The sequence below is a fragment of the Heterocephalus glaber genome, unplaced genomic scaffold (assembly GCF_053883595.1).
Source record: "Heterocephalus glaber isolate CG9 unplaced genomic scaffold, H.glaber_assembly_v1.0 deba00000071, whole genome shotgun sequence".
Taxonomy (NCBI): domain Eukaryota; kingdom Metazoa; phylum Chordata; class Mammalia; order Rodentia; family Bathyergidae; genus Heterocephalus; species Heterocephalus glaber.
In genome coordinates, this window is record NW_028258137.1 from 24,281,050 (window position 1) to 24,294,444 (window position 13,395).

A 13,395-nucleotide genomic window follows, 5' to 3' on the forward strand; every position below is an offset into this window, starting at 1 on the left:
TTTCAGTCACAAATTCAACAAAAACAATATATAATAGAATTGATAGACTAAAACCAAACCTTGCCAAAGACACAAATTCATACATTCATACATAACAAAAGAAAAAAAAGATTACATTTGTATACAGTGTAGGCAACTGAAGAAAACAAATTTATAAACATAAACAATTTAATGTAGATAATATTATAGAACACATAAAGGAAAAATGGAAAACATGGTAATTCATGAGCATTAGTATTAATTTTTGTTTTATCAAATTCCAATTATGTTGCCTTCATTGTGATGGCTAAAATTATATTTAAGAAATATAAAGGGTCTCATGACTGTACTTTCTCAGTAATTAAAAAGTAACTACAATACTCAACATCCACAGCTGTAAAGAAAGCTGTATTTATTTAGGCTCATGATTTATAGAAGTTTCAATCCATAGTCCACTGGCTCCAAGGCAGAGGGTATAGCAGAGGAGAAACAGCTCATGGCATGGCAGGCAGGAAGCAGAGAGAAAGAGCAAGATCAAGAGGGGAGAGAGGGAGATAGAGGCTTCTAGGCCATACCCATAGTGATCCACCTCCTCTGGCCAGGCTTCACCTCTTAACATCAAATATAGCTATATACTGATCAGTGGACTAATTCACTGATAAGTATCATGCTCCTACCTTCACCTCCCAAATTGTGCACATTCGAGCACATGAGGCTTTGGGGGGACATCTAGATGTAATCCCTAAAATAAAGTATCTAAGAAGTTCTTATAAAGGCATATCTCACTGTTTTATCTCTGAGTCTTTTCCATATAGGATTACATTTTACAACCATACATGTGATTACCTAGGTTTTCCAGTTCCCACCTCCTGTGAGTGAGAGGGAGGATACTGAGGGTATACTGTAGATACTTAGGAAAATGGCAGAGTGGACATGCCAATTGGTTAGACAGGACCCTGCTATTTCAGGTTCTCTTAAGATCAATTTTATAAATAGTAGACCAACATATCATCTCCCCATTTAGAGAGCATTTATGAACTGTGTAGCCAGAGAGCACACTTTATTTATTTATTTTTTGAGCATGCTTTATTAAGTCAGGTAAAACAGAAAAAGGTCAATGAGGGCTTTAAATAAAGTCATCATTTAATAGTTATTTTCTCTGGTGTAAAGCATTTTCAAATATGTCTAGTTCATAGCTTTCTCAGTGAGAAAGCTTTCTTGAGATGATTTCTTTCTTGAGATGACTGACTCGTGGTTCTTAGAAAAGCTATAATCAATAAATTTTGTTCATTAGATGATAACACCCCTATCTCATTAAAGTTAATACAAACTACTCTGTCCATATGACTGAGATTTCCTGTCATAAAGTAGTCACTCCTTTGTATTCTTTCTGGTATGTTAGAGTTTTATAGGCCTGTAATAACAAATTTGTTAAAATTCTAGTGGTTATTTGCCCCTTCTATGTGCAATAGAGGGTCTGAATTTCATGAGAGGTATTTGGGGGTGACAAAAGGCTGCAATTGAACCAGTATCACTATAGTTACCATGGTAAAATATGGGTAATATTTAAATCAATAATACTAGACCGAGAAAACCCTATCAAAAATATCAAAAATATCCCAAGGAGTATTCATTCAGCTAACTGCATTCTAAGTTGTTCCAGAAATACTTTCCTATGGGTTGGTAAACTATCACTAGTCATTTAGAAATTATCAAAGTACCCAATAAGTCTTATCTTTAGTCATTGGAGAGCTTAAACCTACTTCTGAACTATTTATCAAAATCTTCTCTCAAATTCCAGTCAGTTTTATTTTAAACTTCGTGGGTCGCTATCTTTCCATCCTTTATTCAGTTCACATCCTCCTATTTTATAACCTTGCACTGCTTCTTGCATTCTCTCTTCAATTATAAATTCTCATACTTTGTGTTCCCCCATTGACTATAATTTACTGTGTCCTCCCTTCTACTTGTAACAGACTCAATAATTATTTATTAAACCCCATCTGTATATCTAGATTTGTCAAATAATTTTTTCTGTCTTATAGTCTGAAAAGGCGAGGCTGTTTACTTCAGTTGATGCCTGCAAAAACAGCAGCTCGTGGAAACCAGTTAGAAGCAAATTCCCAAGTAACTTACCCTTGGCAGCATTCCATTATCTTTGATTATAAAAGGGCAAAATTAATGGGCAATTCATGAGGCTGTGTGACAAGAGGTGACAGGAAGTCACTACAACTCAAATGGTGGAAGTCATGAAGTTGTTTATACAAGGTGCCGTTTCAGCCTTTTCTGCATCATATGTGAAATCAGCCTGGCTTTCATGGCCAACTAAAATGGGCTTTTCCTTCCAGATCACTTTGTCCCATCTCTTGTGTTTAGAAAATTTATCTTTAATGAATGCTAATCAAGTTTCTGATTATAATATCTTTATATTTAGTATTTGTGTATCAGATGAAAGGCAAACATTTTGGGTCCAGTCACAAAGGACATGAATAATTTCCTCAGAAGCTTATCTAATTAATACCATTACTCTATAATATCTTTAAAATCTGGACTGCTATCATTTCATTAATTTAGATAAAAGTGAATCTTCAGTACTTAAATATGGCACTTCTGCTGAAAAAGATACATTATAATTTCAATCATGTGCATTCATCTGATGTAAAGATAACATATTTTGGGGATGCTTGGGGGAGACTGGATGACAGTTTCCTGTTTGTGTGCTTTATTTTGCTTTATTGATTTTCTCCCTGCTTTGACAGTATTAAGGAATGTTTTTGGATATTCATATGTCTAATGTAGGCATATACTTAAGGAAATGGAACAAAACAAAAGCTAACTTCCAATGTGCTTTATGCTGTTTTTAAAAATGATAAATCAGATCCTAAGTAACAATAGCTTTTTCACTGCTCTCATGCCATACCCCATTAACATATGAAACAAGACTTCCTGATTGGTCTTAACTTCTTTCTCTCCTCACTTCACCACTAGCCCTGTCTCTTGACATTGCCTACATGGAATGTACTGACTTTTGAATGCTAGTATCTGGAATTCTGTATTTTGTCATACATATCCTCTGTCTTTAACTTGAATGCTTTTATCTACTTCATTTAATTTTACATAGACTACTTTTACATATTATATAAGGCAAATGGAAAGTCATTCCCTAAGGAATAATTTGTTGGATAAATTGAGGTATTATCAAAAATATTATAAAGTAGTTTCTCTTTGAGTAAGGTGGAGTAGTAGCTTATAAGAGATTTGTCCCAGTAACTGAGAAACATGTAATTACTTTTGAATGACTAAATATAAGAATGATGAATTAACTGAAAGTGTAAATAAGGACTAAAATGCATAGTAGGTAATGTGAAATAGAAAGAAAAGGGGCAAAGGGGAAGGAAGTGGGAGGGCTAGGGGAAAGGATAGAAGGGAATGGAATTAAAATGAGAAAATGGAAAAATAGGAACAAAATCTTTGTAAATAGGGAGGAATGGAGGGGTTGAAGGGAGGGCTCGGCAAGGATGAAAAATAAGAACCAAGAGAGACTATGTAAAGGTGCAAATTTCCAATGATGAATGTCATTATATTGTATAACTAAAATGTACCAATGATTAGAATGAATAATCGATAATGCAAAACAGGAAGAAAACGTCCAAAGGGGTAGGGGTCGTGGGAGGGGCAGGGGAAAGGAAAGAAGGGAAGGAAAAATGATGAGAAATGGAAAAAATGGAAATAAAGTCTTTGTAAATAGGGAAGGGTGGAGGGCGTGAAGGGAGGTCTAGGAATGGGGAAAAAATAAGAACCAAGATGCATTATGTAAAGGTACAATTCCCAATGAGAAATGCAATTGTGTTGTATACCTACAATGAACCAATCAAAGAATATAACAAAAAAGAATGATGAATGAATAAATGAATGAATAACATAAAGATTTTATCAAAATTCTCAGAATAGAATATTAAATAATTTAACCTCCTTGAGATTACATTGTCTGTTATTTGGAAGAATGTATTTACAGTTTGACAACAAAATTTTTTTCCATGTCTCAGTTTTCTAGAACAGGAGTTTATTTGTGTTTGCATCATTCTAGTCCATCACTTTCAGAAGGAAAGAATTCTGTGGGTTGAATTGTGACTCTCACAAAGACGTGCAAGTTTTACCCTGGAAACATGTCACTACCACATTTGGAAAAACCTCTTTCCAGATATTGCTAAGTTCAAGATCTTGAGATCATCCTAAATTACTTGGCTCTATTCTAAATCTCATAACAAGTGTTTACTATGAAGTGACTCTTTTGATGACAGGGAAAATGAGAGGGAGGAGCAAGAGAGAGACAGAGAGGGAGAGAGAGAGAGGGGAAGAGAGAGAGAGAGAGACTAACTGTAAGTATTCTAAAGAAGATAGGATTTTTAATAAACCTTAATAGAGGGGCTATGTTAGAGAAACAGAAAGATCTGCTTCTTATATAGTCAAAACAGGCATGAGCCAATCTAGACAGAACTACTCAGGCTCTATATACTTTGTAGAATGGCCCCCCAAGGATAGTAGGAATTAAACACAAAAGACAAAAATCACATCTGTCTAAAGGAGTTGAAAACAAGCTAAGCACAAAATATGATCTGCTTCTTAACTACAGGGGTGATAAAGTCGCAGTCAAGCGGTTCCCACTGTTTTCTTTAAAATGAATGATTCTCAGTCTACCTACTTCAACTTTGTGACTGCTATCTTGAGTTATATCTTTAGTGGTTGTTCAAGGGCTTACCATATACATTTAACTTACCAGCTATATATATAATCTTAATTCAAGTATATATGTAATATGTGCTATTCCTATTGAACTCTATTACTTTTGCCCTCTTTTCCAAATTATCAATGACATACACATAAGTGTTACATGCTCAAATTATATCATAATTATTTCTTTACATAACTATCTTCTTTATAGAATGTGGAAAAAGGAGAAGCCAGCTGTTTTCCTATTCATTTCTGCTTTCTTGGTTTTCTGTAGTGGATTTGAATAATCATCTGTCTTCATTTCCTAATCCCATTACACCTTTGTAGCCAGCTATCACATTTTTGCTGTTAATAACAAATGCATTTCTGTATATTATAAGCCCACATATTATTTACAGTTTTACCTCAGTATCCAGGGAGATTGACCCTGGGAATCTCATTGGATTCTAAAATTCACAGAAGCTCAAAAGTTTCATGTAAAACTGTGTAGTGTTTATATATAACCTATGTACCTCCTCTGCTATAATTTAAATCATATATAGATTACTTATAATACTTAACACAATGCAAACACCATATAAATAGTTGTTATTCTATATTGTTAGGGAATAGTAATGAGGAAAAGAAATTTATTCATGTTCAGTACAGATCTAATTCCTTTTTGTCAAATACATTCCATTTGAGGTTGTTGAATCTGCATATATGGACCTTCAGATGTGGAAATCCAACTACGTATGTATGTCTGTGTGTGTACATATGTGTTTGTGTATTTTAAACTATTGCTTTTAAAATTATTACAATAAGACAGGAAAATAAATAGACATTTATATAATATTTTGTAATTGCATAATTATCATTTCTGTTTTTATGTAGATTTTAATTATTATAAGTTTTTAAGTGAAGAATAAGTACATAAATCTTTTTATCACTTCTTGTGGAGTTGTGGAGGAATCCTAGTAATAGAATTTCTAAATTTCTATTTAACTAGGAATTTTAATTTATCTCAATTTCATTATTTATAGGTAGTTTTGATGAATAAAGGATTTTTTGGTTGAGAGTTTTTTCCTCTTCATACTTAGATACCCTATCTCAGTATCTTACAACTTCCACAGTTTCTGATGAGAAATGAGTTGCTGGTCTTGTGAGGAGATTTGTTGGCTGTTTCTTTGGTTTGCCCTTTTTTTGCTTTGAAAATGTTCTTGCTTTCACTTTTAACGTTTTTAACATTAGATTTCTCTGAATCTTTTGGAGTTTTGCCTACTTGGAGTTTGTTGGAGGAATTTCAATATATGTACACTGGGATTTTTGATAAATCTGGGAAGTTTTCAAGCATTATTTGTTGGAATATGTTTCCTTTTCATTTTTCTCCTCTCCTCTTCTTCCCATTGTGCACATGCCAGGGTGTTTAATATTGTCTCATATTTCTCTGAGGCTCTTTTAATTTTTCTTCATTCTCTTCCCTACCTCTGTTCTTTGTATTGCATAATCTTTGTTCATTTAATTTTGAGGTTCATTAATTCTTTTCCATACCAGTTCAAACATACATTTGAGATCCTCTAGTAAGTTTTCACTTTAGTTATGCTAATTTTCAACTGTTCAGTTACTTGCTTCTCGAAAAACATAATTCTTACCTAGTTCATGGCATTTTCTATTTGATGTACATAGTCATCAGACCTTTATTTTTTTCATTTATGACTCACTTTGGTACTTTGAACATATTTTTAATGAATGCCTTTCACTCTTAGATCTGACATATAATCACTTTCATGTGCTACTTTTTACCTTTTTTGATATATTTGTCATGGTTTTCTGTTTGCTTACTTTGGTGTGTTTAACTTTTGTCAAAAACTGGACATTTTGGGGGCCTGGAATTTAGCTCAGTGGTGCTGCCGCCTGCCTTGCAAGCACAAGGTCCTAAGTACCGAAAAACAAAACCCTGTTCATTTTGGATAATACAATGTAGCAACACCAGTTATTATCCCTGCTCCCAGGACTGTTATTATTATTATTTACTTATTTGTTTTATTTATGTATTTTTCACTGACTTGCTGGCTTACTTTAGTGAAATATATTTCCCATCCAATGGTAGCTTCTTTCTATTCAGGAGGCATGGACTTGGGTATTTCTACAAATACCTGGAAAAACTGCCTTTAACAGGGCTCTTTGAGCAAATCTCCCTCTTAAGCCTCCATTAATTGTCAGTTGATTGTTCCAGGTTTTTCAAATTTGGCTTGACTGATAACTTGCTCCAAAGACTAATCCATTCAAACTTTGAGTTTTTCTGAAGGAACAGTTTCGAAGAGACTCACCTACCAGATGAGTCTTTCCTCAGTAATCTTCACAATGGTGCAAAGTACAGTTTAGCCTATATCCCTAATTAAGCTATCAAATTTTCCAATTTCTCCCATTGGCCTTGCATAGTAGCACTGTTTTAAGATCTCACACTTCACTTTCACATTCCTTTGTATACTATACCTTCATAAAAGATTCAGAGCCTCTGCTTTATAGCCTGCTCATCACTTCTGCTCTCAGGAAAAGTCTCTATGCCATGGCTCTGGAACATCATTTAAGGTGATATTATTAGTCCATGGGTCAGGCTAACTGATAAAGAAAATAATTGTACTTAATGTATACTTCTGGAGGTTCAATGTTGAGGTGCCACATTGGATAATGGTCTTGTTGACAGTCCTGAGGTAGCATAGAGCCTCAAAGGCAAGAGACAACGAGTGTGCATGTGTTTATTTATCTGTGAGAACTCTTTCCCACTTATAAAGCCAGAAGGATGCAGTCTTAGAGGCTCTGCCCTAGTGACTTTATCTAAACCTGATCACTCTCCAAAGACCCTAATTCTAAACACTGTAGTCAGATTAACTTTACATGTTTACATATTATCCCTTCTCCCCCACCCCATACTGAGAATTGAACCCAAGGAGTACTAAGCTACATCTCAAGACCTCTTTTGTATTTTTAAATCTGAGACAGTTTCCCAGCTGGATATGAGCTCGCTCTGCACCTCCCTCAGCCTCCTAAGTAGCTCAGATTACAAGTATGCATTACCATGTGCACTTAAATTCTATTGATATCTCAAAATGGAATTACATTTCAACACATGAAGTCATGGAGGACTCTAGAACCATATCCAAACCATTGTCCTGCTTGGGATTTCCTATTTCTGAGAAGAGAAGGTGGTAGTCTTGGTTTCCTTGGCTCAGCTATCCTCCCATAAAACTTCTTTATCAGCCATGGCAAGGGTGACCACAATCCAGTATTCTCAGTAGCACTTGGCCCAAGGTCATTCCAATAGCTGACACTTGGTGGAATAAGCCATCCCCACTTCTGTTTACCCCCAGAAACTGGGAGTAGGATAGAATGAGAAATGTTAATATCTTTGTTCTCCTTCGTGTGCGGAGATGACTCTGAATTACAGCTTGGTGGAGAATGTACAGTTTGTTCTTGATTTACTAGTCTGCAGTGGGTTTCCTATCTTGCTAAACTGTGTAGATGGAGAGAGTAAAGAGATCTTGTTTCATCTAGTGCAGACTTCCTTATTATATTTCAGTATATTTTGTTAAACATTTTTTTCTTTATTTGCTGTGACCCTTAAGACTTTTTCAAGAGATGTTATTAAAAAATTTTTCTCACTACTTTTTCTAGGGATTTGGTCTTTGGCATTTCTCACATTGTTATGTCATAAATCTAAACAAATAAAAACTACATACAACATCAAAAATAATTCAGAAACACCAAACAAAACCAACAAACAGATATTAACTGTTAAAAAGCGCCCCCCCCCACCGAAGATGTGGCTTTGGCTAAATCTTTAGGCATAGTAAGGAATTCAATAATTATAAAGGAGAAGAATTAAATTATTCTTAGTGTGATTTAACTGACCGTTTTCTTCTACATGGAAAGCAAAACTATAAAAATTCTAATGATCTGGCAACACTCTAAGTGTATCACTCTATATTACAATAAGAACACTTTAGATTCTCTTTTAATTTTTAAGGAAAAATACTATAAAACAGTAAAAGAAAAACAAGGATTTCTTTGGATGTAATTCAGTGGTAAAGGGCCTGCATACCATGTACAAGGCCCTGGCTCTATCTCCAGCAACTCACAGACAGAGGAGGAAAAGAAGGAAGAGGCGGAGGAGGAGGAGAAAGAGGAGGAGAAAGAGGAGGAAGAGGAGGAGGAGGAGAAAGAGGAGGAGGAGGGAGAAAACACCTAAAAAGTTATTCAAGACAACCTAACAAGACATTAATTAATTAATTCAGTAAATTTTGTTAATTAATAAGTGAAAAATTAAGTTGAATTTGGGTTAAACATAATATGTAAAATGCATACCATGAGCTTTTTTTAGTTATGAGAGATGCATTCTGACTTCAGTTTTGAGTTTCCAATAAACCACACTAAACCAGTAAACAAAAAATTTCTGAAGTGCCCATTGTTCATTACATTGAAAGTAATTATTTGATTGTAGATGGTGCTGATAAAAATAGAATATGATTTATTGGAGGAACATTATTTGTCATACATCATCTTCCAACATTAATTGATAGCTCCCTGATCCTACCATTATTCTAACAAGTTTTTGATTATATTTTTCAAGGTCTCTGGAATAAATACCACCCTGGCCCTGATACTATATGTGAGAAAAGATGCATTATTTAATGTTGAAATTTATTCCCAAAAGGTGCTCTTATAGCTTTTCTGTCTTTCATGCTTGAATTTTACCCCCTGCTGGTCAGCTAGGATTAGGAGATATTTGCAGTTTATAGAAACTGCAAAAGTAAGAAAGAAGGGCTGGGGGATTAGTTCAGTGGCACCGTGCCTGCCTTGTAAGCACAAGGTCCTCAGTTCATTCCAGGGTACCAAAAAAAAAAGTAAGAAAAGAGTGAAAATTGAGAACATAGACCTTGATATAATTGACATTTTACTAAAATAGTGTTTTTGTGTGTATTCACATGTCCATGTGTGTGTACAAATGAGAGAAGGTAATGATAATGAATGTCATATTTCTAGACGTGGTCCAGTCAATCATTGTTTTTGAATCTGATTCAGTAAATTTAGATTTTCTGCTCTTCAGAAGTAACAAAATACTCTATAAAGAGTAGGATAGCTTTTCTTTATGTTTTCCATTCTCTTAGACTGTACATATATTTTTCATTTTATTCTGTACATGTAGTATATTTAGTCTAGGTTGATCAATGGCTAATTATTAAGTGGATGGTCACATATAAAATTATCTAATAGAAATTCCCTGTAGTTATTTATATACACAAGTATTGGTGTATAAAATGCAAAAGAAAAATACATAATATAAAAATAAATAAGAAATCAACAGTTCTTTAAATTGAAATACAGAGAAGTGTGGAAAAAATTTAATCAATTAAAGGGACTTTTCTAACAAGAAATGGCATGTGGGCATTATTATGGGAGCATAATAGTGCAGTATCTCAGGGAAAGTTTTAAATTATGAGCACAATTTTCAGAATATTAGTAGTAGTTCAGTCCATTAGATTTGTTGCCTGATATTGGAATCAACCTTCAAATATTGGTCAATCTTGAGATAGTTATTTATAACAAACAAACATTTGAGAAAATGGTAATGGTTGGTTGATTACATACACATATGCATATGACTTCATCCATGTTGTCCTGTGAAAATAGATCATATTTGAAAGGCCCAAATTGCATTTCAGTGTTAGATTTTAGCTCAATAATACTGGTGAAGGCATGTAATACTTTAAATGTCAGTTTTCATATTTAAACTATAGGGATTTAATTACTGAAATTATTTCTATTTGAGTAGGAATACAATCATGTGAAATATTTTGCCCATTATAGATGCATAGACATTTAATAAGTATGGTACTGTTTAGGTTGACAAACTCAAAAGACAATGGCTACAATGCCCTTGAATATGTCCTCATTACTATGTAAGCACTTTTGTTTTTCTCATACAGTGTCTATAATATTTCCATAAATAACGTGCTAATAATTCCATAAATTAAGTGCTAAGTTCTTGAGTTTCCATTTCCTTAGGAATAAAATGAGCTTAAACAATTTGCTAAGGATCATGTAGGTGGTAGAAAGCAAAGAGAGGGCTTCAAATTTGTTTATTGCATACATTTTATTTCTTTTTCTTTTTCAGGAGCTGCTATTAGGCATCTAGTCAGAGCAGAAAAGAGATACACACTGTTAAGGACATAACTATATTACAATTAAATTTAACCTTTGCACAGTTTTGTTGAGTAGAAAGCATACAATGTCAGCTCTTTGTCTTAGAGACATTATGTTGTGCATTTTGTAGAGTTTTCCTTCTATCAAAACTAGGAAGGTACATATTTTCTCTTTGAATGAAGAAGGAGTCAATTCATTAGACATAAAACAGCACAAGATAAAGAATGTAACCTGTGAGACATTTGATATGACCACCTTGATTCTCTGGAAGTGGGTTATATTGCATCACTAAAGTGATAGGAATTGAGCATTCTTAGTTAGCCAACTTAGAATGTTAGAAACTAGCCAGAGTAATTAATTAAATTCAAATATTGAGGTATAGCATGTAGGGTTAAATAACCTGAAAAGTGTAGCCTGGCTACAATTTTTTGTTGTGTGGTTTAGAAATTATTTTTATATTTAATAAGAATCTATCTGAAGGTTTTTAGAGCTCTGTACTTAAATCACTTGTCAAAAGAAAAAGATTGATATAGCAAATGTAAGTCTGTTCATATTCAAAAGCCAAACATTTTTTCCCTGGCTTACTTATAAAAAATTCAGTACTACCTAAACAAAGATAAATAATTGGGTATCTCCAATGTATTCTGTATAATTTATAACAGATCAAGATTATTACTTGGGACAATCAGAGTCATACTTTATTGCATGTGTTATAAAGGAAAAATAACATGGTTCAAGTCAGCATTAATGGGTCAGATTTCTGTGTCTATGTATGTGTGCATGTATATATGTGTATACATATATATTTAAATTTTGAAATTAAAAGACCTATAGATTAGGATATACATTGAATTTCCACTATAAGAATTGACCTAAAAAGAATAGAAGATTATTACCTATTTACAATAGTGAAATTCTTTATGAAAATGACAAGATTGAAATAACTTGGGCTGACCTTATCTAAAATTATCCCAATAAATTGTGAAAGAAAAATTAAACTTACAAATTTTATGTAATTTCCCATTTTTAATTTTATCTCTGTTGTGATTATTAAGATCCCCTTCTCAACAAGTGATTTGGTTCTGGCCTTACAGTGGGTTTTCAGTGTTCATCTCTATACATCTATATCTATATATCTACATCTATATAGATATCTATACATATGTTCATAGATATAAGATATATACAGTCAGCCAAACAAATAATAGCACCAAATGGCCTGTTTGCTAACTACAATAAGCAAAGATATATCTTTCTTGCCTACACATTTTTTTTCTTTTACATAATGGAATTAACCAGTAAAATAAAGCTTGCTTCATCAGGGAAACGTTTTGGAATTTATTGATATATCGTCTTTTTCAAGCTAAACTCCAGCAAATGGTGTTTGAAATAATAACATATGGTATTTAAAGTAGTTAAACACTTGATATATTTCTTCAATGAGTTGTCAGACTCCATAATCACCCTGTTGAGAACATCCTAATTAAGGGAAATGGAAAAAGATACAGAAAGAGAAAGTTGAGTTGCACGTAAAACTGAAATACCTCCAATGCTGATTGTATTTTTTCCTTCCCATAGGGAACCACAGTCAGATATCACGAGTACCTGTTGCTATTAAAGTCCTGGATGTCAATGACAACGCCCCTGAATTCGCATCCGAATATGAGGCATTTTTATGTGAAAATGGAAAACCCGGCCAAGTAAATATCTCCATGTTGTTAATGCTGAATATGTTTGTATACCACTGTCTCATATTTAATTAACCTGCATTTTAGTGCACATTTGCATTATTTATGATTTGCAAAGTCACAGGCAACAAACACATCTAAATGGAAACAGAAAGAGCATATTTATCCTCTTCAGTTGTTAATTCTCTTCCTACTTATGACAAACTGGCTCCCAAAAGTGGAAAAACCTACTATGCCATGAACCCAGAGCCAAATCACTATCTAAAAATATATTTGGATATGAATGCTAACTGGAAATTGTCTTAGAAAGATAGGGCCTAAATTTTAACCTTCAAATAACAGGAAGCAGCTGAAAAGCTCATGGGGAGGAGATTTTCTGTTTCTATTAAATATATGAACAGCACATAATAGTAGACCCCAAGAAAGGAAGTTCTAGGATGTGAGCACTGAAATCTGTAGATATGTTTAAACATGAGTTGAACAGTATATGTTAGACATGCATGTAAAATACCCAGTAATTGTGTAATGATGGAACACTTCTTTTCACCCACCTCATATAGTATATATAAGGACATTGAAGACAAAGGAAAAGGCAAAAAGATAAACAAAAGGAAAAAATGATGGAATTACAAAAAGAGAAGGAAAACAGGAAAGAAGGAAGCAAAGAAGGAAGAAATGAAGGAGGGAAGGAAGGAAAGAAGGAAGAAAAGGGGAAAGGAAGGAGGGGAATGGAAATAAGGGAGGAATGGTAGAAAGGAGGGAAGAAGAGAAAGAAAAGAAAAAAAAGGAAAGAAATGGAGGGAGAGGGTGGTAA

At 33.7% G+C, this 13,395-nt stretch overlaps 1 protein-coding gene across 10 annotated transcripts in view; it reads left to right on the forward strand.

Moving 5' to 3' along the window:
• Positions 1–13,395, forward strand: part of Cdh8 (cadherin 8) — a 382,630-nt gene that overhangs the window by 279,856 nt on the left and 89,379 nt on the right. For all 10 annotated transcript variants that reach the window (XR_015449028.1, XR_015449007.1, XM_087205646.1 and 7 more), the window contains one exon: positions 12,472–12,593. Coding sequence is in view for 8 of the 10 variants with exons in the window: in XM_087205646.1 (XP_087061772.1) it covers positions 12,472–12,593 (122 nt within the window). In the remaining 2 variants the exon portion in view is untranslated. The remainder of the gene's footprint in view (positions 1–12,471; positions 12,594–13,395) is intronic.